Here is a 26,082-nt window from a genome sequence, read left to right as displayed (position 1 = left end):
ATAAAAATAGGTCTGAAGCACCAAGTATTACTTGAGGCAATTCAGAAAGTCCTTACTGCTTTTTGTGTCAAGTAGGTTAAACAGGCCTAAAGTGATTTTTTTAGCAATCTTATTTATGAAGACCAGCCCAGGTGAAGCAGGAGGCATGTGAGCAGCCCCGGGTTCCGTGCTGGGGGGCAGTGGTCAGCCTTGGCTGTGTTACTGTCTTAAAACTGGTTGACTGTTTCCTATTCCTTCAGCCTTCCCAAGTTTTCTACTGGAAGTGATGAGGGTTAACAATCTTTTCATTTTCTTCTAATACCTTTTTCATGCCAGTTCTGTCAACTTAGTCTCATTATTCTTTTGGTCAACTGTTATTTATCCCTTAATATCTTTCTCTTATTTTTTTTTTTCCCCAACTACCGCAGTGTGTTTCCTTTCTCCTCTCCCCATCATTTGTGATCTTTATGTTCCAGGATAGACTTAATCTCCAGTAGTAAAACAAACTCTTTAATCTCTTTCTCATCCTATGTGCCTTTCTCTGTAGTAATTCTGGTTTTAAATTTGAACCCAGGAGAACAATATTATACAGGTAAACCAGATGAAATGATACTTTTAAAAACAAATATATTACATACTTCCTTATTCCTGGTTTTCCTGGAAATGTTTTGGCTGAAATATTGCAGGAATGCATTTACTTTTTTTTTCTGTGTCATGCCATATTGCCACAAACATGCCAAACACTACTACATCCAATTTTAAAATTATAATATAAAAGAGCAGATAAAAAAAAAAAAAAATCTAATAACGATTGTAAAACTTAAATGCAGGCATTATTTTGGATTCTGAATATATAGGTTTTTATTCTACTTGTCTCCAAAGGTACTAATTTTAGAGTATTGGGTCTGAAGAAGGTATTCCTTTAGCGTGAAATGCTTACCAAGAGAGATTATCTGAAGGAGAAAAGCTGCAGTCCTGACAATGGCCCTCTGCTGCTGTGGTTTGATATTCTTACTTTATTTCCTCTGTCTTAATTCCATTCCATCCAACAAATCCCAGCAATGCTTTTTATTCAAGATTCTGATTCTTGTAGGTCATGACCTATGGGAAACCACATCTACTATGTCTCCGTTGAGGTTTGGGAAGTTACACGGTGGTAAAGCTGGCGGGTGATCAGACTACAGAGCACAATGACTTTCCATGCTGGTGACCTGCTTCTCTCCACCACTCTGACTGCTGAGAGCAGTGTGCTGGCATCTTGGTTTAGTCTTCTGTAAGCCAGAGCCCTTAATTCTTCAGGAAGCCATGACAGCTGATGACAACTTGGTGCTTGCCCACAGGTGTGCAGTCATGTTATCTGCTGTAATGTGGGCACTGAATTACTGCTATTGGCTACAAGATTATTTAATTTGGGGCATTTTTGGTTGTATAGCATGTGCAGTTTTCCATATATCTGACTGAAGGAAAAAACAGATATTAAGATAAGGAGGAACTGTTTTAGACCTCTCACTTCTTCAAACACTGCCCTTCAGGTGTTTTCATTCTCTCTGTTTCTGTGATTCTGTGATTTGATCATCCAGCCCATTTTTCTGACAGATTGCTCCCTGCAAAGCAAAGGCCGGTGCGTTGTCAGCTTCAGTTTTGAAAGTTCAAATTCATACTTACTGTCTTGGGGGGATATTGTCTGGCCTGATTCTGGCATATTCTGTGTATCCTTAGGTATCTCTCTGTAACTAACTCATCTAGTTCCTCCTGCATGTGATGTCCTGCTCCAGAGGTTTTCCTTAGGATGGTAGCATCTTTTAAATGTTGTCTCTTTCTATTGTTTCAGCTTGTTTAGTGAAGGTGAGCTTTAATCTTTCCTTAATTGATAGATGATTTAGTTTATGAATACATTTGCTGTAGTTACAATATTGATTTTTTTTTTTATACATTGACCTTCAGTACCTCTTTCATCTATATATAAGAAAGGGGAAAAAAAAAGTTTCACAGTGTGTATATGTATTCAGGACAGATAAAACTGGAATTGTTGCCTGTTGCCATGTCTTCCTCTGACTTCTGCTTTGAGGCCCGTTTCCGTGCATGGTGTGTAAAGTTTTGCTGAGCTGTAGTTGTTTCCTCTGGAGTTGCACTCAGTAGCTGGCTGGCTCCGGCTGCTTCTCTGACCAGAACAGCTGTTTGCTATAGGTAGGCAATGGAAAAATAGATTTTGTTTACTTCGGGAACACGTTTTTATACATGTCAAGTGTTTCTAGGTCATGCACCCACAAGCTTGTCTAACTATATTCCACTGTTTTGTAGTGGATAGTATGTCATCCTAAAAACCTTGCTTTGCTTGCATCCTAAGACTGATTAGGGCAACACTTTCTGAATAATCCTTATTGCTGCTGTAGGTGTTTCCAGGAAAAAAAAAAAAAAGAGTAGAGCAAACAGAAAAACTGTAAAATTCCTCATGTGTCCATCTTTTGAATGTTGCAGGTAGTTTTGGTCATCCTGCTTTAAAAAGCGTGTAATTGAGTAATACAAGGTACAGGAGGAAGCAGCAATGGTCAGAGATGGGAAGTGGCTTCTTGAGAAGGCTGGGTTAAGGCTCGACACTTCTTATGGGAAACCCCATGCTGGATAAACACTTAACCAATGCAAAACAAAGTACACCAGATAAGACTCAATTTGTCTTTAGGTGACACACTGTCTTTGTCTAGATTTTCCTCGATCTTTCTTTAAATACATTTGAAATTTGTCACATTGCAAAACTGTTGTGTAAGTGGTTACAGTTACAAACTATTAATTGGATGTTGTTTTCGTCATTGAAACAACATGAATTACAGTTTTACATTCCACTTTTTTGAGGAATTTGAGCAGCTTGAATGCATATTTGGCTAGAGATTATGTGTTTTTAAAAAAGGAGTTAGGTGGAAATATGTCTGTGACACATGGTAGTACTGGTCAAACTGCCCTCTCCCCCAGCTGATAATTTTAGCAAAGAAATTCTGTTGTTGATACAAATATCAACTTCTGCAACAAAATGAGCTAAATTTGGGAAAGGACTAATGAACTTCATAGACACTGTACTGTATGTCTAGTAAGGAAAGATCTCTGTAATGAGTCCCTTTCAAGTTAGTTCTTTACGCAAGTGGACCTTGCTAAGGAGTAGTTGTGCTTTTTTTTTTCTTTTTTAAAAATCAAACTAAGAACTTCTGTAGGTGCCATGTCAAACTCTAATTTTCTTTACAAGACCTCTTAAAAATGACATATTTGAAGTGATACATAGTTGTGTATTTAGGAAAGTTTATATAGGAATTTTTCATTTTGCTTTACCGAGTTCTTTTAAAAGTACTCCTTCACTTGCACTAAAATAGACAGTGATGGATTAGGTGGTTGTACAGCCTGTGCAGCTGAAGGCTGTTCTGAAAACTAAGCTTTGATTTTACTTGTCAAAGCTTCATTTTTAGTGTGTTTTTCCCCTTGTTTTTCTTTTTTTTTAAACTGATCCTTCTTCCTAAGACTCTTGACTCAGATTCAAGGATTCCTTAAAAACTGTCAGTAAATTATAGATGAGAAAATAAAGTAATTCAGAATTGCTCTGGGGACCTGCAGCCTGCAGGTGGATTCCAATGACAAAATGGTCTGTTGGAGATGCTCTTGAAATGAATCTTACACATTAGCATGATAACACAAAGTATAAATCAACCAGTTTCCTCATATTTTTCTGTGAGCTCTTTTGTTCTATACGTTTATCTTCCCCTTGAGCCATGATAGTGGCTATAGTTACAAGATATTTATTTTCCAAGATATGAGCGAGAATTTATTTCAGGATGTAGAACCGAGAGTTCTTGTGGCAGTAAGAGACAGGTAAACTCTTGCAATTGCGTGAAGTATTTTGGAAATGAAAGCAGCTTATGCCTCACGGATGTATGCTGTCTACAGAATATAAAAAGGTGTTTGTAGCTTCCATTAGAGTAGGACAAAATTATCCACTAGTTTAGCATTTTCCAGAATCTCTCAAATTCCCAAAGTGTCCTGTTCATGATGATTTCAAACATCTGGCTGCATGGAATAGAAAATTCTGCCTATTCTAGAAATACAAGAAAGCGAAGCAAAGTCTAGTTGGAGGCCAGTAACTAGTGGTGTACCACAGGGATCAATAGTGGGTCCAATCCTGTTCCGTATCTTCATTAATGACCTGGATGATGGTACACAGTGCACCCTCAGCAAGTTTTCAGAGGATGCCAAACTAGGAGATGTAGCTGATATGCCATAGGGCCATGCTGCCATCCAGAAGAACCTCAACAGCCTGGAGAAATGAGCTGACAGGAACTTCATGAAGTTCAACAAGGAGAAGTGCCAAGTCCTGCATCTGAGGAGGAACAACCCCAGGCATCAGTTTATGCTGGTGCCACCCAACTGAAAAGCACCTGGTGTCTTGGTGGGCACCAGGTTGAATGTGAGCCAGCAATGTGCCCCTGTGGCAAAGAAAGCAAATGAGTTCCTGGGCTGCATTAGAAGGAGTACTGCCAGCAGGGACATAATCCTTCCCCTCTACTCAGCACTGGTAAGGCCACGCCTGGATTGCTGTGTCCAGTTCTGGTTTCCCCAGTACCAGAGAGACATGGACAGACTAGAGAGAGTCCAGGGAGGGACCACTAAGATGATGGAGTGGAGCACTGAGGAAAGGCTGAAAGAGCTGGGACTGTTTAGCCTGGAGAATGCTCAGCTCAAGGGAATCTTATGAATGTATCTAAATACTTGAAGGGAGGGTGTAAAGAAGGCAGATCTAGGCTCTTTTCAGTGGTGCCCAGTGACAGTAACAGAGGCAATGAGCACAAACTGAAACATAGGAGGTTCCTTCTGAACATTAGGAAACACTTTTTTTTTTTACTGTGAGGGTGACCAAGCACTGGCACAGGTTGCCCAGAGAGGTTATGGAGAGATTCAAAAGCTCTCTGGACATGGTCCTGGGCAGTTTGCTGTAGGTGACCCTGCTTCAGCAGAGGGGGTGGACCAGATAACCTCCAGAGATCCTTTCCCACCTCAGCCATTCTGTGATTCTGTGAAATACTAAGTGTATGCAGATTGTATATAATAATTTACAATGCAAAGATCTCGGTGTATTCGTGTTGAACTTCTGAAGAGTGATTTCCTAAGGCTCTTAAACCTGAGCTCAAAGACTCACTAAACCATATGCCCAAATATGTGAGTAGTCCTCTTCATTTCAGTGGGACAGTTTATATCCTTAAAAACATGCTGCTTTGTGGAGCCTATTGTATCTAAATTGCTAGTTCTTAGTAAGATCTTAAGAAAAAAAATTAGTGTAGGACATGGGAAAAATAAACTAGGAATTTGGCTCATCAGTTCTGGTCCCTAATTATTTTTTTTGATCAGGAGTCACGTACGTTTGGAGCAAGAGTTTGAGAAGGTGGTTTCAAGTACTCCTGTAAACACTCTGCCATTGACCCAGACTTGCAAAAGTTGACTCCAGGTTACCCTGGTCCCTGCCATTCCTCTGGACTGCTGAACTTGTACAGTGTTTCTTAAAAGCACAGAAGCAAAGCTTCTTTATATTCTTTTAGTAAAATGCAAACCTCTGAATTAAAGGCTAGAGTCTTCCCAGAAGAGTGTTTTAAAACTTCTGCTGAGGATACAGAATACACATTGGTGCTTCTAAATAGCTACTCAAACCCAGGGGATCATATCTGCTAATAGCTCAGAAAAACTACCTTACAAAGAAAGGAACTTCTCCTAAATACAATCTTAAAAAAAAAAAAAAAAAGAAAAAAGAGAAAGAAACAAAAACAGAACAAGAACATGTTTCAGTGCTTATTCAGATAATCACTGATTTCAGCAGGTGTTTGTATGCCTTTCTGAGCCTGGATTGATTATGTGTATCTGGATGGAAGTCTGCCTGCACTTCCTGCAGTCTGGTACCAGACATGCCAGTTGAGAATTGCTTCAGGTAGTATTTTGAAGATGACAATTCTTTTTAAAATATTCTCTGGGTTCCTTTTTTATCTAGCAATGGGAAATTTCCTTCATCTTTTCACAGTAACAGGTAAGACACAGAGTTTCTTACTGCTGAAGCCATTTCCATGTCATTTATCAAGGCACTTGCACTTAATTACAAGCTGTGAGTTGCTGATCAGGAGCTTGGAGGTCATCTCACCGAATGGTTGATGCAGCCAAGGGAAGCTGCTGTGCAGCCACCAGGCTAGAGATACACCGCCTTGGTGGTGCTGAGAAGGACCTTCTGGGCTGTTGCATATTCGTAGTTCAACAGTACCCATGGGAGGAGAAGGTCTGCTCTGTTAATACCAGCCCTCTTGGTGGGATGTGGTGAGTGTTGATATATTTGTAATGGAGACATTAAATGAGGTATTTTGTTTATATCTATTGTGAACCAGCTGAGATTATGTATTTACTGAAGATTATAAATCAAATTTTATTGGTTCCCCCAGACAGATACAAAGGTATTTATTCATCCCTTTTCTGTACAGAACTCATTAAGTAATGCATGGGAAAACAGCTGTGAGTCTTCATATTTGCAAATGAGTTTCAGTCCATTAGAGTTGTCTGTCAGACTTCAATTCCTGAAGTTTTCGGAACAACACATGGCTGATCTGCCATATGTAATATTCAAATGTTGCAGTTTTGTAGTTGGGAAGGAGAACATCCCGCAGGAGAGGATTTGTCTGAATGTGGAAGTATGGTTATAGAAGAAAGAGGACTATGGAGAGTTTTTTATTTATTTATTTTTAGACTTATTGCTGAACAACAGACTGTCAGACCATGTAACGTTCGGATGAAAGTTTATCATCAGTGAGGACTACTTTCACATAGACAGTTGAAACAGTGTCCACCTAACTCTTGAGAAGATAGGATTTTCATGAGTACTTCACATTTTATTTGGTCAGTTGGAAAAGCTTTCATGGAAAGATGTCTTTCAACAGGTCTGAAGTAAATAAAGACTTCAAAATACCATGAAAGTTGAGAACAGTTGTTTATAATTTGTCAGACTGCTTTCTCCTGATCCGCTGAAACATAGTTAACACATATAACTAAACTTAGAGCATTTGTTTATATTGTCTATATATTTAAGGTTTGACTTTTTGCTTCTTTGTCACACTTCAAAAGGTGGACTTTTTTACTTGCAGTTGACCTCATAACAGGCAGTATCTGTCTATTAACCTCATCCTATCTTGTGTTAGTTGGACTCTGCTTCAGAAGTTTATGAGCAAGTAAACATTTTAGATTTGCCTGTCTCCTTAGTGCTTGAGTATCTGGTAATATTTACAAATCTGTTATTAAGCAATAAATCTACAATTATTTGACCTGTGACTTCCTTCCCAGTGTGCTTCACATGCTGGGGAGATATGCACCGTTTAAACCTTTCTGAAGCTTCCGGATGATTAACATTTCAGTTTTGTAAAATCATCCATTATTGCAAATTCATGTCTTAAAATGTAAATTTGTCCTTTACAAATTGAATATCAATGCTGTCGTAAATTGGTCAAGCCTCATAGGGTAGCATGCAGCTATTGTATTGAGTAGCAAGGTGTATTTTCTAGGCTTGTGTTTATTAGTCTGCTTTTGAAACCACTGGCAGAAAGAAAAATCAGGATGTATATTCTTGATTAGAATTTTGAGGGATTTTTTAAATTTAATGTAAATGTCAAATAAAATGAGATTTTTAAAAAAATCTAACACATCTGTCACCATTAAAAAAGTGTGAAGATTAAATATTCAGCTGATTCAGTTGTTTTTAAAACAACAAATGTGCTTTGGGGATGTTGTGGTTTTTTTTAAGGTATATGAACCTTGTTGATATACCTTAGTCTAACCTTTATAACTTCAGTTTGGCAAAATATAATCACACAAAAAAAGAATTGTATCTAATGTAATTTATAGATGCCATGAAACATTTTGCTTCACCTCCTGCTGCAGTCCCAGGATGCAGGTCTCTGGAGTTGTGTATGTTGCATCTGCCAGTCCCACAGGGACATCTGAGGTACCCTAGGGCATCAAAATGATACTGCATGCTCATATTTGAGGAACTGAATCTTATCCTCTTCAAATATTTTAATTTACTATTTTATATTTTATTGTTTATGGAATTTAACCTGAGTCTACATGCATAGCTGAAAGGAAGTTTTGTCAGAAATTTTGCATAGCTCCAACACACCTCTAATATTTCTTTCTAAAGAAGCTCAAGTATATATGCTGGCTGCTGCTAACAATCCCATTTGAAAGCTCGCCATTTCCCATTGCTTTTCTCAGAAATTTTTACCTTTCTCAGAAATGAATAAGCAATGAAGACAAATTATGCCATTTAAGTGTTCAGTAAAAAGCTAGTTGTTACTCCAATAAAAAGTTGGACCAAAAAGCATCTTGGGAACTTGTAACAGACACTTTAATTCTCCCTCTCAATATGTACAACATGATCTAACATTCAATGTAATGAACATGATCTAACATGCAATTTAACGGTCATGGGATTTGGGCACCAACCACTTTCAAGGCTGTTTTAAGTACTGATCCAAAAGTGATTTACTCAGTCCTGCTGACTTCTGTGAATTTTAGATTAGGATTGTACAGCCTTCAGTCTGGTAACCTTCTGTATGGTTCAGTACCTGGGAAGACACTGAGACTTGAGTAATCTTGTTGTCAGAGCTGTATCTGTAGTAGTGACATGTAAAATAAATATCTGTGTGGGTGCAGAACAGAGGTGAAATTCTACCTGGGTTGCCTTTGTTTTAAACCAGAAGGTAAGCAACTGGTAACTCTGTTAGTAAAACATGTTTTGACAGAAGTGGGTTACAGGAGTGGTCATGCAAACAGAAAATTGTCTCCAGCAGGGATGCAACTGTTAGACGGGGAGATGAGTGTCCTCTGCAGCCAGAGGAGGTTGTAGAGCAGTGTTTGGAGTTAGTTGTCCTGCACCCTATGTGAGTAGCCGGTCTGAAGTCTTGAGATACAGAAATACTCATTTCTCAGCTGCCTCATGATCATCTCTGCTGTGCCATACCCTTGACTCAAGGAAGAAAAGGCAGTCCTGATGCTAAGAAATCAGTTCCATCTCAGTGCTTTTTCAGTCTTTGGTCCCAGGCCAGTGAGGCTGTCCTTTAGGAGGTGTTTTATGTGGCACAGTAACATTAACAGAGGAACACTGGACTCTTGCAGTCTTCTCAGCTTTGCACACCCAGCTAAGTCTACTCAGTCTGTTCTGAGCAGGGATGTGATTTTTTTGTGTGGCTAACAGAATATTTCTGATATGAACTTTTTGTGCCAAGTCTCTACTGAAGAGAATAGGATTCAATTGCTTGAACATGAGCGTATAGCATCATTTTGATGCCCTAGGGTACCTTAGGTGTCCCTGTGGGATTGGCAGATGTGACACAGAAAACCGCAGAGACCTGCATCCTTCTGGGACTGCAGCCAGAGGTGAGGCAAGATGCTTCAAGCCACCTAGAAATTATACTAGATATAATTCCTTTTGTCTGCATGTGTGTGATTATATTTTGCCAAAACAAAGTTTTAAATGTGTTTCTGCTTCTTATAGGTACATGAAAAAGAAGATACTGCAAAATCACTAGTTCCAGGATATTTTGAGTATCTTGCATTGGATGCAGGAGGCTTTTCTCTCTGCTCCCCATGTATAAAATGGGTAAAATATGTCATTTTACATGAGAAAGATATTATACAAAAACATCACTCTCTTTGTAAAGTGTTCAGTGCTGTAGTAAACCCATCATAACCCCACCCCCCCCAAGGAATTAATTCCAGAATTAATATTTAAATAGTGCCTATTTGATAGTGACTAGTAAATAGACCTGCTCACTGAGAGATCATAGTTCATCCTGCACTGAATGAGACAAAGGGATTTGATACGATCCCCTGCACATTTCAAGCATTAAAGCTAAACGGGCCCTCAGTAGCTCAGTGAGGTTGCATTGCTGTTCATACTGGGATGCAAAGCAGGGCTGGAGTCCTCTGGACAGTGCCCTGTGCTACACCGTGTGCAGGTTGCTGCCTAGGAGGACATGTTTGGGGATTGTGTTTGGGGTGCAGTAATTTCCCTGTGGCTCTAGAATGGACAGGAGACAGGGATGTGGGAAGCCCTGGGGCAGCTGGGGTCAGGGATGCTCAGCTGGACACAGGTGTCTCCACAGCACAGAAAACCAAACGCAGGACAGAGAGCAAACAAGGACCCTGACTGTGCTGTAGGAGTTGCTACTCAGTTGGGAATGGGGAGTGGGATGCATGTCCAGATTATGCTTTTCAAAGAAATAAATAATACTATTTAGAGGGAGAGAGAAAGTAGAGCTCGTGGCAGTTGTGTGTTTCCTTACTCAGTCTTTTTGATCCTGTATGATCATCTTGTACTGGGATACTTAATTGGCCTCACTAAATCTTTCAAAAAATGAATGCCTCACGTACAGGGCAGTGCAGCACTTCTTCCCACCTCTGTTGTATGACCCTGTCAACAATTCAGTTCTCCCTTTTAAAATTTTTATATCTGTATGTATATTCCTAACCTTTCTGTGTTGAAAGTGTCTTCAAATTTTATCAAAATCTTCCTAATTAGTGAAAATATTCAATGTAACCAGTGCTTAAGTAGTCATTGAACTTCATATGGACCAATAGTTCAGCTGTCAGCAGTGCCTGTTGACACTTCCACATGCCTGTTTCTTTCCCACCTTCTAATTGTTACAGTAAGTTCCATGTTCTGCATTTTAGCTGATGATTCTCTGACATGGTAACATTTGATTTACTGTATTCTGGTATAGTTTAATCCTGTCTCATTTGCAGTTGATAAATCCATGTCGTGCTTTATCCATTTCCTCCCCCACCTTGTATTTCTGCAGCTTTGCACTTTATTATCTCAGCCTTTGAATGAGTCTGTGGTTGTCAAACTTGCTCTACTATTTAACTGTCTTTTGTAAATAGACCAAAGCCAGGTTTTTCATGCTCCAGCCTAATCAAATATCCATAATGTGACAGTTTAAAATTAAAATTTTACCATCTTGACATGTTATTTGTACTGATTCTGAGCAGGTGATGAGTCAGGTCCCCTGTAATTAAAATATTTAATGCTCTTTTAAGTTTTTCCTGAGATAAAATGGGATGTGTTGTTTTCATTTCTCTCAGCAGTGCCTGTGTGCTTCTCCTTACTGATGACAGCTGGGGCAAAGTGTTAATATGTCTTCTAAGTCACACCTACGCAGTCTTTTGCCTTTACCTTATTATTGCTTCTGAGTATTGTCCCAGTTTGTATCCTGTCCTATTCCTTCTTAAGGAGGTTAGGGAACACTCCTTTTCCCTGCTTCTTTCAATTCTTTTTATAGGGTCTTGTTCAGCTTGATTTTCAGCAATTTTTTATGGATCTTCTAAACTCATTTTAGTCCTCCTATTTCTTTACTGGGATGAATAATTTGTATGTGGATAATGTAAATTAAGAGAAAAGCAAGTGGAACACATGTTCTATAGCATTGAATAGGCATCACCTGAAAAATTTTGAAATGTATGGAGAAGTTTCCATCCACTTCAGTGACTTACTGATCAACTCAGGCCAGCAATGGCAAGTGGGAGCATCTTTGTGACTGTTTACCTTAAGGTTTTAAAAGTTAGCATAATAAAAAGTAAAACAGAAATCTTTCATAGAGGAAGTAAAGGAAGCTCGTGTCTCGTGGTGTGAAAATAGAGGGCTTTTTATTATACTGTCAGGATCTGTTATTTATTGTAAAGGGTAAGTTCAAAGGTTCAGTCTCGTTCATAGCTTTTTTCAAAATAACACTTTCAGAAGAGTTATTTGAGAGGAATGTGACCAACTGAAAAGCCATACACTATGGGAGACTTTAAAAGGGGTGTAAGCATATTCCAGGTAAGTCTTCATAGGTTGGCAGAATGTTAATAATAACAGTATAATGAGAATACTTTCTTTAGGAAGTGTCCTTGATACTGGAAAAACGAACAGAAAATATGATGTGCTGATCAAGAGTAAGATTTTTATCTAGAAGTATTGTAAAAACTTCTAACACCCTATAAACTTTTTTGTTGTACATAGCAAGTGTGTTTATATTCTAGGAAATTATTCCAGGCAGACATAGAATGAAACTGATGAGTTATACTGTCTGTTTTCTTAAGTTGTTCTTTATAAACAGGTACCTACTTTGTTTATGTGATTATTAACTGTTCTTAAAGTCTTAACCTTAGTTTAATTTTCTAGTTTTTAAAATGAGATTCAGGCTCATTTGTTTATAAACAGATTATTAACCACTCTTGACTCTCCTATATTAGGTAAAGTTCTCCAATCAACTGCATTAAAAAAAAAAATAAGGAATGAAGAAATAGTATCTTGAAGTCTTCACAATAATAGAGGCTCTTAGGAGCTTTAAATTGTATGAAAAAATCCCTTTCTCAAGTTGTTTTTCCATCCCAGGAGATTAAAAAAAACCCAAACCTTTATCACTTAAAGGGCAAGTGAAAAGTTTGTTTAGGAGGTACCCCACATATTCTGCCTGAGAGTTACTCGGTTATCTCAGGGCTTAGTTCAGGTTTGGGGCTTGGATTGCATCACGTACCATGCAGTACATGGTGTTTTAGGCATTGCTGAAATAGGTGAATGTAAAATAAAAACTATCAACAGAAAACAGTTTGGGGGCTTTTGAGCTCCAATTTCACTGTGAAAAATTATATTGAAATAAAATTTATCCAGCTCTGTTTAGGGAAATACAGGCTCTGAATGGATAGATTCATTCTGATGGAAGGACGGGATCCAAAGCCCCGGTGCCTCTCAGAGCTCCATCAGCCAGGATGCAGTGCAATCTGCCTTTGATCTAGCCAAGCTTTTGAAAATGTGCTAGACATGATGCCTGAACAGTAGGCCCACTGAAGTCTCAGCAGGCTTTTCAATTAAGAACCAAGTCTCAGATTAGAAAGCACTGAATTAAATAGATGAATACTGAACTTGGAGAAAATGACTAAAAAATTTCATCTTGGCATTCAGTTGGAACAGAAGGTATCTTAAGAACATGGACAGATCAAGGGCCATTTTGCGGGAGAAAATAATACTGCTGGCACCTTTCTCCTTCAGCTACTTGAAAGTATCCTCTCTTGACCGTAAGCCCAGAGAGTTAGATGAACTATCTAGCTAGCAGTTGAGTAGATTAACATAAGTAGTGCTGGATAGTGCAGCATCTTGTGCTCTTCACCTACACCACGGTGGGACTATGGCAGGTTAAAACTGCCAGCTTCTGTATGGGGGACTTGCCAGAGAGGTGTCATCAGTGCCTTGCGTTGGTGGGGGTGCTGCAGATGGTTCTCGTGTTTCAGGTCCTTGCTGGAGACTTCCAGCAGATCACTTGCAAGGCAGTAGAAAAAGTACTTTCTATTTCATTGACTTGGGAACAGGGCTGTCAAGCGTTTCATTTGAATACCTGAGCTAGGTTAGCTAATTCAGAGTGGGAAACAGTATAATGTGTTATTCTTAGTTACACTACCATAAAACCAAAGGAGTTCTTTAAGGTCCCATGGACTTTGGGCAGGAGGATAGGTGAAATCCATTTCTTATACTTAAATTAGCATGGAAGCCAGCTTAAGAGGTGGAATCAGTGGCTGCAAGAGAAAACATTCATAAAGACAACCTCACATCAGTTATCCAGATACCTTTTTTCTTGTTAAATTATATGGCTGTCTTTCACTCTAATTGTGTTGAACTGTGTATGTCTTCTTTTCTGAATGGAAATGAAAACTGCCCAACTATGTGTTAGTTGTACCTGTAAGGCAAATGTGTTTTGCCAAGTAGAAGAGGCTTATGGTGAGACCTCAGCCCAGCTTGGTTCATTCCCAGCAGCTGTGAAATGCTGAATGATCACTGCCTGCATTACACCAAGAACCACAAAACGGTGCTAACCTGCAGCTTATCTGAAGTGTTATCAGGATTTTACCCATACTGTGACAAATAGATGACTGAGCCAAATAAATATATATATACACACATGTATATATAATTTTAGATCAATTAGATTAGACCAAGAGACAACATGCAGGTATATGTAACTATATGAAAATAGTGTTGTACTGTTTCTTAAAGCTAATGAGTGATCCTACTGTGAGTGGGGATGACTTGTAGAAGTCAGTATATATCATATTTTTGCATGTATACTTGTTGGTGCTGAAGGAAAGGAAAAACATGTTGTGTATTGCTGCAGCTTCCCTGTCATTCTCAGTCAACTGATGGCTTGAATTCTGTCTTCCTTGGCCCTTAAATAAGGTGGTCTGAGCGGGAAGTGTTCAGACTGCTTACTAAGCTCAGGCAGAAGACACCACTCTGCTCACTGGCACAATATGTCGAATGATGAAAAGTTACAGCATTTCCCATCAAAGCTATTTTTTTTCTTAGTATCACTATGGGAGAGTATTACTGACTTATGTTTGCATCCATTTGCAGGAATCTCGGTGGCCATACTTATTTGGAGCAATCATTGTTCCTTCATTGATACAAGTTGTGATTCTGCCTTTTCTTCCTGAAAGTCCTCGTTACCTCCTCCTTGAAAAACATAACACGAGCAAGGCAGAAAAAGGTATGATGTGTTACTTTCTTGCAACAAAGAGTATTTATTAGGGATGCAGGCTGGTAAGTAATTCTGCTATCACACTGAAAGCAGAATATTCCAGTAGGAGAGATTCTCTTGGCAATTATTTTTCCCTCACCTGTTTTGTTTGTGTGTGTGTAAATATAACTGTTGCATTGAATTTTTTATAAATTAAATTCTCTAACAAACTAACCTATTATAGCATTATTCATGGTGATTACAAACCTATACAGATCATCCAGCTGTTGTGTGTCAGCCACTATATGCAGGGTTCATTTGGGACTGAAAGATTGTTTCAGTCTTCATGACTCACCTGTATCTACAGTCTTTGCAGTTTGGCTAACACAAACACTGATTCTGTCACTGTGTTTGACCCTGTGCTTCTGTAACTCACTAACCTTTGCAGATCTAATAAAAACCTCATACACCTATTTAACTGAAAATTTCCAGTGCTTCAGTTTCAGAGACACAGACCAGAATATTTTGTTCTTACTTTAGGTTCTATATATAAAAGAATTTGCTTGTGTGATCACAGCTGCTGTATACTCTGCCCCAGTAAAATTACTGCAGTCAGTTGTAAGTTCCAATATATCATCGTGTTACAGCTGAAAGAATGTTGAAAATTTTGAAATGTTTTTACTTTTTATAGGGGCATATTAAAAATAGGAGTGTACAAAGAAGAAAGGAGTCTGATTATAATACCAAAATATTTGCAAAACGTAACTGTGCTTTAAAAATTATTCCTAAAAACTTCATTTGAATATAAGCCTTAACATTTTCAGTCACTAACTAGTTGCTTGCAAAATTACTTGCAAAGTGTGAATCAGCACCTGAAACTTAAATTTAATAATCTTTTAGCATTCTATCCTGTTTCTTCTACTATGAAATGAAAAACTGGCCTTTTTTGTTCAGATGATTGCTCTGAAATAGAAATGGCACACTAATGAAGAGACTCTCATGTTGTCTCAGTTTGATCTTGAATTAAGAATTCTGTAAATGTTGGAGCCTCAGACATTTAGAGATGCAGTTCAGTGGTTTTTTTTTTTTTTTTTTAAAAAAGCACAAAAGCAACAAGGCTTTGGGGAGAGTTCTGTAGCTTTACAGAGTCAACAGAGATTTGGTGAGGCAGAGAAGAGCTTTTCCAGGGATGGCAAAGGAAAGGGCTTGCCTGCCAGCCATGGTCAGAGCACCCAGCAGGGATGTAGTGGTAAGCAGCTTGGGCCTGGCTGTTGGGTAGTAACTTCTGCAGCAACACGACTGGGCTGGGAAGAAATGCCTTTGGGTGCCAAGTTTAAACTGGCTGATTTCTACCTGATAAAACGGTAGATGTATTTCCAGAGCTATGGCTGGCAAAGAGTCCACATCTGCAATGCTGTTACATAATGTCACACTTGTTACAGGGATCTGTTGGAAATCCTGCCATAGTACCTGGAAACCTCAGCACTGACAGTGAAGCTGGGCCTCTCATAGGTAGAGTGTAAAAATTGTAAAAAATTGGTAGTAAAATAACACCACTCGCCTTGAAATTCACACCGTTTACTGTTGCTGGTAGTGGGCCAACTGCAGTCTGGGATGTTTTCAGCAGACGTGTTCTGAAAAGGATTTGAAAGCTAATCTAGAAACATTAGAGGTGGATTTTGGAGAGCAAAGTTACCAACACCTTATTTGGTAGTTGAAGGGAAATGAGCTTTAGCAATTGGCTTGCTGATTACGAGAGGGTGGCTTTCATGAGCCACCTTAAAGACTATAAATATAGATACTATGATTAAAAAAGAGGAGGCTGACATAAACTTTTCAAAGTAACTACTTATCAATAGAAGCTTTTGCACCTGATTAATTCTAAAGGAAAAATTAATACTGAGATACGTGGTAGTTCAGAGTGAAAGTTATTTTGAGTGGAGTCTACGGAGCTTTTGAAACAGCTAGGGACTGATGATTCTAGACAGAGTTTTGCAAAGGACCATAGGACAGTGAAGTGTATACATACCCCTGAATTTCCTTCCCGTCCCTTGCCTATCAAGCAGCCATGCTTCCAGAACTGGCCACCTTGTTGCACACGCAAGGTAGCCTGTAGGATAGATATCACATGCAAAATAGGTAAGGATGATTCTTAGACATCATTTTTGAGTTCATAAAATCCACCTGTAAGGCAGCATAGATCATATCATCTTATACTTCTGTGTTATAAAGTATGCCTTATTATGAAGCATGTTAGGAACACAAGCAATTTTATTACCATAGCACATTCTTTGTAATTGCTCCTCTCCTAATTTACATTTGCAAGTGAGAGTATCTTCAGATCTCTGTTCAGTATGTGAGTAGGTGTGGAAGGAGTTTGGTTGATTCATGGAATGACCAGGCAGAGGACACTTGTGATGTTAGACTAGTGGAGGGGGGGAGGTTTGGAGGCCTCTTACCCACCCCAGGGCATTTGAAGAAATCCAGATTAGGCATGCACCAAGTTTTAGGTATCTGGAGTAATGCAGTGGAATAACGAAAGCAGGTGCAGAGGGGAATTCACAAAATAGGAGGATGAATAACTGTGAATCAACAATCAAGAAAAATCATCTGGATGTTAGCATTATCTGCAGAAATGGGGGAGGAAAAGCCTGAGTGTTAGGGAGACAGAAGAGTTTTGAGGTTATTAAAAACCCTACTGCTTGTAAGCCATATAATGACAATGCAGTATTGAGTATATGCTTTTGAATTACTTGCCTCTTAGGTTGAATCTGCATATTAATATCAGAAATGTGCAAGTCTTTCTTCTGACTAAATCCTTTTTCTTTCCCCTAACGGATCAAGGCTATTCATGCAAATACATATTTCACTGTGGATTATATCTTGTTGGGGAAATATAAAACTGTTATTTGTGAAAGGTCTGCTATATTTAAGGCAGATGACTATATTAGTCTGTATAAAATACTCTAAAATGCACATGTATGTCAAAGCTTCTAAAATGGAGATGACACATTAATCTTCCTAACTCTTTTAGAGCAATAAAAATCCAGTGGAATAATGTAGGTCATTGAGTTTCCACAAAGTTCTGCTCCTGCTTTCATCCCCTTCTTCTCTTCTGTCCTCAGGAGATAACCAGACTAGAAGCACTAAAATACAGGTGGCCTCATTCTCTTTTTTGGCAGAGGTGTGAAAGAACATGATACCTTTAAGTGGCAAATAAGAGACTGAAAGAGAGAGAAGGACCAAAGTGTGTTGTGTAAGTGATGAGGTTAGAGCAGGCAGGCATCGTGTGCGAACGTAAACTACACCACCATGAGAGAAGCTAGTCCGTGACCACAGGAGTAGTGAGGACTCAGATGAGTGATGTCTCCTGAGCTCCTTAAATGGGGATCTGCCCAGTTCCCTGCTTTTGCCTTTCTAGCAGTGCAAACAGTGCATGCTGTGGGTGGCATGTCTGGTTAATCAGCCGTACAGACACCGTGGCTGACTTGCAGTTGTCTGCTGCCAAAAGCAAAGTTCACAGCCGAGCTCTGCTTGTCTTCCTGGAGGTCACCATCCTGTATCCGACTCCCTGAGACCAACAGGAGCTGAACTATCTCCCATATTCCTGTATCGCTGCTGAATGTGGGAGAACTGATTTATGTGTTGTGGGAGGAGAATGGTCGACTGGACCAACAGCACAATCTGTAAACCTGCTTTGCTCAAGAAGCTAAAATTCTGGTAACGGGGAGAGGGTAAAACCATCCCAGTTCCCCTCCTAGATCCCATAACGAACATTCTTCTCTCTTGGCAAGAGGAGAAAAATGACTAGCATTTACCCAGTGTGATCCTTCTTCATAATACTCACCAGACAGCAGAGGAGAAATGGGTATTTAAATTGTTGAGGAGAAGGACTTTGGAAGATCATTTTTTAGTTGCTAGAGAACAGTGGGAATGAAGAGTAACAGGGATAGAAACAGGAAGAAAAAGAAAAACCCACTGCTATAATTACATCAGGCAGTTTACCATCCAAGCTGTAGGACAAGCTATTAATTGTCTATTAGTTGCATGCCAAGTGGACCACTGATCTGTGACTGTGGCAGTGATGCAATGTAAATAAAACCAGTAGTAGTAGTGTGATAAAATGGAACATTTGTATGACTAACAACATCGGTTATAAATACTTTCAGTTGGAGAGTTGACATGTGTCTTTTGAAGAATACTGTTACAAGGAGGAAACCTGCATTTTCGTTGCTCCTACAGTAGCAGGTCATGTAAATCAGTAATGGAATTCAGCAGGCATCCAAGCTTGCCAGAGAACAAGAATATTGTTATGTCTTAAGGGTCAAATAACTTAGATAAGATGTCACAGTAACATCTGTTGGTGATGTACAAAATCTGTTCATTTAGTATGTTCAGTCATACATTAAAACTCCCATGGTTATGAAAGAAGCATTACAATAGGTATAACAAGAAGTGTAGATTTAAATTCTTAGAAGGATGGATTAGAGTTGATATCTTTTGATGTGATAAAAGAGTGAGGCCATTCCTGATTTAAGTAAACAGGTAGCTAATTTTTTACAAAGCCCCTCATGGGGTTCATGTGAATGGGAGAGCGATTAAAACCAAAGTTACAACAAGAACAAATTGCTTCAAATTCAGTGATTTAAATAAAGTTGTTATGACTGACAACAAGGACATGTATGATTTATTTTTGCTTATCTGTGGTTTTTGTATGTCTCTAAGCATTATAAGCAATGCTTATTGGAAAGGAAGAGACATCCATGACTATGGCACTTGCTGGCTTATGGTAGAGGCTCCATCTCAGATGGTTTCTTACTGACAAAAGCTGGAGTGATGTGTCTGTTTTGTTTTCAACTTTTCTTAAACCTTCTGTCTTTTACAAAGGATATTTGGCTCACTGGACCTTTGATAAACTCGATTTACCAATTCTTGTGTTATTTTAGGGTGGCATGTAGATATTTTGTTTTACCTGTACATCTTGGCTGGTTTCAAGTGAACCTGAACAGGCCTATTCTGTATTGATGGTCTGTGAAACCAGACATAAGAACAGGTAAAGATGTATTCCTAAACTGGATGATAACCCACAGAAGATCTGTGTGTTCCTTTACTTAGAAGTAGAAGGAGGTGACACATGGGAAAAGCCTAAAGCCTTTTGCTTGCAGTTATATTTAATGAATTGGAATAGCAAATTTGAGATTTATTCTTAAACTTTGCTATGCTACATGCTAGTGGTTAATTAATATTTTGCTAGATTTAAATAGCCATTTAAGTCTTTTCTAGCAAGGTACATCTAAATTATTATTCTGGCTATTCAGTACTCTAATAAAATTAGTGGTATATGAAAATGTTTTTTCATTTTGCCAAATATTTTTGTTGACATGAAGTTACTATAGGGAAATGAATACATATCCAAAAGCATTGAAGTTGGGTGAACTTTGTGCAAGTGTTGAGGCAAACAGCAAGGCACCCCATGTGTCTAGCACCACTCAGAACAGTGATCAGGAGATGCCTGAATGGGTCCATCCAGCCAGTATTGTCTGCCACAGCGGCCAAAGAAGATGCTGTTTAAGCAGAGCTTAGACAAAGCTTTGTGTTAAAGACACTGGGTTTAATGTACTTAATCATCAGTGAAGTGAAAGTGAACATGTCCATGGGAAACAGGTGCCAATAATACTCATGCAGCTTTTTTTTTTTTTTTTTCCTGATTTTTAAAGGCATAAGACCGAACTACTACCTGTGACCACTTCTTTCTTTTTCTGCCTACTCTTGCTTGGGGCTGGCTCTGTCCTGTAAACCACACAATAGCGTTTTGATCCTTTAAAATGCCTTCTCAAAGTTTATGTGCTTCTTCAGTCTTTACAATAACAACTGCTTTCTTTGCACAGTCCTGGAAGTACTATGGTGGAGAAAGAATTAGTAATTCCTCATGTAGTTGAGCTCTTGAGTGTCTATCTTCAGTTAATTTAAAGGCGTGATTGGTTTTAAAGACAGTACCAACTGATTTCATTCAGACCTTTGAATCACTTACAAATGTTTCACCTTCACTTACCTGAAATGAATAAAAACTGGTGGTGTAAATGGAAGGGTTTCTTAGCTCCTTTCCGCTTGACTGGAACCATCCGCTTCTTTTGCTATTTATAAAGGCAGTGTCCTGACACTTGAAAGCTGAGCATCTGGGAACTTCTGATCCGAGGGAATTAAAAAGAAATCTGGGAAAGGTCTAAAAGTTTCTAGAACTGTGACTCCTTAGATGGTTTTAAGCGTGACATGAAAATAAGACTTCCCTATAGAGAGAAGCAGCCAGTCACAGAGGGAAATGAGTCATTGCAGTGGGGAGAGGAACAACTGCTGTGCTTCTCAGTGCCAATAATGCAGGGGTTTAAAATGTAAAATGAATAGAATTGAACATCACACATTGAAAGACCTTGGAGTTTTCCCATCTCCCTGCTAATGCAGAATTTATTTCCACATTAATTATGTATCAAATTGTGATTCTTACTGTACTGAAAAACCGTTAATGGAAAAAAATTGAAGATGTGTTGAGTAGAAGGAAAATGTGTTTTTCCAAGAAGACAGTGTTGTCTACTCAAAACTATGCATGTATAGCATAGCATTTTCTTAGCATTTCTTGACTTGTTTGTAATTTTAAGTATCTGTCAAAGTTTCCTAGTGGCATTTACATCTCTGGTCCTAATACCAGGGAGGGAAGAAAAAGAAAGCAGGTGTCTATATTTTTCTTGCCTTGTACTTGGTAATTTTGATAATTGCATTTTTTTACTTCCTGGTCCCTCTAGAAATATAGCAAGCTCCCTTGTGCAGAAAAGACAGATTGCTTTCTTTTTACTTGACTGCACCTATATTTTTGGCTTGTGTGCCCTACAGTAATGCCAAGGATTCTAAGGACAGGAAAAATAAAGAAAATTGTGCACTGACCTAATTTACACTGATAAACCAGATGCTTAAAAATCTGAGAGAATCTTTTCAAAGATGAGTATGGTGATATATGTCTGGTTCTCATCTTTATCTGAATTTTTCTTTATCAGTGCTTTGATAATACTGAGAAAAGTGTAATTTGAGCTTAAGACATTGACTTTGACATACCATAGGCACACATTCTAATTTTACATTTCTTACCAGTGTCTTTGAATACATCACACTCATTTTAAGGAGTGTTTAGTATGTCATTTAATAATAAACGAGCGGTGGCACAAGGACAAAACTCAGCAGCTTGAATTCTGGGTTCTGAGGTCCAAATTTGTTAACTCATTCCTGATTGTAGGGCCTGTGTGAAAAGATGAATTTCATGCTGTTTCTGAGGGATTTAAAAATTCTGACCTCTCCTATCCTGAGAGAGAAACTGGATATCAGAATAAATGAATGTTATGATTGACTCCCAGAGGTGGTCAGTGTACATCCCTTAAAAAAAAACCCCATCCTTCTTGTTAATCAGAGTCACGTAGGGCCCTTTAAAATGCAATAAAAGTGCTAACTGTCTCTGAAAATCTTGCCCCAGAGCTTGAGTTAGTTCCCCGCACTGCCAAACTGGGAGCCAGGCAGAGTGTGCAGCATTGCACTTTCACCAAAGGGATGGAGAGGGCTGCTCTGAGGAGACCACTGGTTCATTTGTGTGACCTATCCCTCACAGAGTTGAAATGCCACTACTTGGCCTTTTCACCTACTGGGTAAAGTCAAAGTTTTGTAAACTCAAAACCCAAATGGAGTCCAGGCATTTTGACCATGGCTAGTCAGTGTTCTTGACCATCTAGGTCCTCTCTGTGATGCATACTTACTGAAAAATGTGGAGGTCATTTATTTATAGGTAGTACTGTGCAAAGCTGTGGATAAGAGGAAGATTGACTTGGCTCTTAGGAGGACTAAACCAGCCTATTCACTTAATAAAAGTAACAGTGACCTGCTGTGTAAAGGATTGTTTTTAGAGTTAGCATCCTACTGGGTTGCAAAGCCTTGTGGAGGGGGTATGTGTAATGTAATTGTTTCTCTGCAGTCACTCCAAGATGATGAGCATTTTAAACATCTCTTATAAAACCAACCCCTGGGGTATGTTCATAAGATTGTGACAAAAGTATAATCAGCATATACAGTACCTGTAAAACAAGGTTGGTGGCGATACACCACCTCCATTAGGAGGTATCTGTAGTACCCCTCCAGGAGGAGGTATGAGTTGGAAAGCTTATATTATTCACAGTGGAAGGGTATCTCAGTAAGTCATCGATGTGCAATAATATAATTCTAAATGGTGTGTTTTTCTGGGGAGACAAGGTTGGTTGTTCGCTTACATTTGCCAGGCAAATTCACTCCTGTGTCTCCAGCATTGACAAACAGAAAGTTTTGAACTGTTCTGGGTAATTTTTTCTGATATTAATCATCTTGACAAAGGGAATTCTTGCCTATATGCTAGTAAAAAAAGGTAAAATGAAGAGTCATAGCTATTCCTTTCAAATGTCTGCCTTTTCTTGGTCTACCAGACTTACATGTTTTTACATCTTATTACTTCTCTATCCAATCTTATCTTTAGCAACAAAGTCTGATACACTGTTAGGCTGCAAAAGTGGCCAAGTCAAGTAATGTTCAGAACTGCTTTGCTATTAAACTCTTTTTTCAGATTACGCAGGGTTTTGACTCCACACTGGACCTTAGGCTATATTACATATGAAATAATATAAGGAGAGGTCTGGTAGGGTGCCAGATAATTTATATTCTTGTTGCAGTTTCTGAGACCAATTGCAGGGATGAGCCAGATCATACCCAGAGCAGAATGATATTGTTGGCAGAAGAATAATTAAGTTGTAGCCCATGTATGTCTCCTGTTTCTGTCACACATTTCCATTTCTGTGAAACAAGTCTGTTATAAATGCACATATTGCCAAGTGCCTGGCCTAAAGTACATGTCCTCTCTTTGTAGCATTTCAGACCTTCCTTGGGAAAGACGATGTGTCTCATGAAGTAGAAGAAGTTTTGGCAGAGTCTCGAGTCCAAAGAAACACCAAGTTAGTGTCAATACTTCAGCTCCTGAGAACCCGCGCTGTGAGATGGCAGGTTATTACTGTGGTCGTCACCATGGGCTGCTACCAGCTCTGTGGGCTAAATGCTGTAAGTGTCCTTCTTCAGGCCATGGCTTCTCCTGGGATGCTCCTTTCTTTCTTTTAAATACAAGGTTTATGCTATACCATTCAGCAACATCTATGACCTTCAGTTTTGGCTGTTTCTTATTAGTAATGATTTTGTTACACCAGTATGTGGGAAGGTACATGGAGAGCTGTATTGTTTGGGGGTTTTTTAAACCAAAAAAAAAAAAAAAAGGAAGAAAACCACGTTGTGTTAACTTTGAAGGAATACATGAAAAGGTAACACAGATCAACAAAGAAAGTGTGCAGATTCTGCTTCTGATACTCAGATTCTCTGTTTCTGGTCAGTTAAGATCTGGTCTGGTATGTCCCGTGTTTGTTCACGTTGGGTAAACTTGGTCTCTTCAGTAGACATTTCTGCTTGGATTAGTTCAGTTCTGTGCTTATAGAAGTCAGCAAAGCTTCCTGTGATTTTAAGAAGTTGCACTGGATGTTTGATTTTTTGTTGTTGTTTCATACAATTTGAAGAGTAAGCTGTGCTTCAATATGCCCTTCTTGGAAAGTGGAGCAAAAGAGGAAAAAAGACACAGAACAGTCAGTAGCGACCATTAATGTGTCTGAGGCTAATGGATATCAAAGTCTCCTTTTCCATCTGTCTGAGCCTATTGCATCAGCTAGGAGAGGATCACAGGACAATTTAGGTTGGAAGGGATCATTGGAGGTCATCTGGTCCAAGCCCCTGCCCAGAGTAGGACTGACTTCAGGGTTGGCTTAGGCTACCAAGGGCTTTGTGCAATTGAGTTTTAAATATGTCCAAGGGTGAAGAGTCCACAACCTCCCTGGGCAACTGTGCCAGGTGTTTTCACCATTTACACTGTGAAAAGCATTTTCTTTATATCCAGCCAGAACTTTCCTTGCTGCAGCTTGTGACATCTGGCTTAGATGCTTTATGTTGCACAACATGAATGTTCTCATGAAGCACCTCAAAGCAAAAGGGGTTTTCGTCATAGTTAAAAGGTGTTAATTGCTTAAATATATGGAAGGCGGTATTACCACTGCAGAAAGGAGCTCTCACTGTGGCTTTGTGCATTACAGCATACTCCAGCTAGTTTCTTCTCCCAGGGCTAATCAGTGATAAGTGTAAATGCTTCTGATATGTCAGACAACCAGTTCAGGCTTATCTAAAGGTATCTCTATAGCTTTAAAACTCCTAACACAGAGTAATTTGTCCAAGACCGTTTGAAAGATTAATGCAATTAGAACTCTGGTATCTAAAAGTTTTTAACAAAATACTAGGAGGGAACTATAAGATATTTTCATACTGTGGGGTGAACTATAAAAACGTTTGTATAGGTGGTGTTTTCTAATTGTAGGATTTCAGTGCTAATGACAGGCTATTTTGTTCCTCATTGTGGATACTTTTTTAAGAAGAGAAATGGAATTATCTTGTCATCCAGTCTTTCTAAGATTTATCAGCGCATAAGTGAAATAAAGTGACACTTATAGTAAGAAACAGACTGTGCAAATAATGAAGCACATTGCCTAAAAAAAAAGAATGCCACAGCTAAATTTTCAGGGGAAATAGAAAAGTTTTGTGGCTTTGAAGATATTTAATAGATGACAGAAATTGTCCAGTATTCCGTGGCAGAACAAAGCCACACTTTCATAGCTTGAGTGGGGGTGCAGGGGGATAGTAAGACATGTCCAGTTCAAAATGGATGCCAGAGTTGTTTTACAGTGCTGTTGAGTGGCCACTTTCTGAAAAAATGCCTCAGAAAAACTTTGTCAGGAAACCTGTGTGTCAAGTTGGCTGTCTCAAGCCTTATCTTTTTATTATTATTGTTTCTCCTCCCATGCAATGCTACTAAACATGAAAAAAAAGTATTCACACAAAATTGGCATTCTGAAGTTGATTATTTAAATAGTTTATAGTAATATTTAATAGTAAAACCAAACAAATTATAAGAAAAGTCAAGAGAAATAGCTGGACCACTTGATTAAGAGACCAGGTTTCAATTCCTTGTGTCTTTTGCATGGTTTTCCTGACTGATCTTGCTCAAGTCACATGAAGCTCAGAGATTAGAGGATAGATACAGGTGTGACAGATACTGCTGAACCCGGGGCTTGGTTTGCATGACTGCATCTGAACTAACCTGCTGGGTGTGAGCCAGCATCAGCAAGGTTTAACTGGCTGAGAATGCTTCCTTCTAACTCACAGCACCCATCATTTGCTTTGTCTGTAGTGCCCTGTTAGTCAGTCTGGTCTTTTCCACAGTTGCCATCTGGGCAGGACATATGGGAAAGTTGGACTTCTTTCAGGTGAGAGTCTCAGGTCACTCTCCAAGGAAATTACCAACTGGCAGACTTCTATAATCATCCTGCTGGTATCTGAGAACACTCGCTTCTACTTTACGATAAATTTTTTTTTTGCTTAAAAACAGTACATTCGTTGGTTTCCACATGGAACA

At 38.9% G+C, this 26,082-nt stretch overlaps 1 protein-coding gene across 3 annotated transcripts in view; it reads left to right on the top strand.

The window, feature by feature from the left end:
• SLC2A9 (solute carrier family 2 member 9) overlaps positions 1-26,082 on the top strand; it is a 108,595-nt gene that overhangs the window by 23,756 nt on the left and 58,757 nt on the right. For all 3 annotated transcript variants that reach the window (XM_074865772.1, XM_074865775.1, XM_074865773.1), the window contains exons 6-7: positions 14,423-14,555; positions 23,452-23,639. In XM_074865772.1, coding sequence (XP_074721873.1) covers positions 14,423-14,555; positions 23,452-23,639 — 321 coding nt within the window. The remainder of the gene's footprint in view (positions 1-14,422; positions 14,556-23,451; positions 23,640-26,082) is intronic.

This window comes from Strix uralensis, chromosome 4 (assembly GCF_047716275.1).
Source record: "Strix uralensis isolate ZFMK-TIS-50842 chromosome 4, bStrUra1, whole genome shotgun sequence".
NCBI lineage: Eukaryota > Metazoa > Chordata > Aves > Strigiformes > Strigidae > Strix > Strix uralensis.
This window is presented reverse-complemented; position numbering and strand designations above follow the sequence as displayed.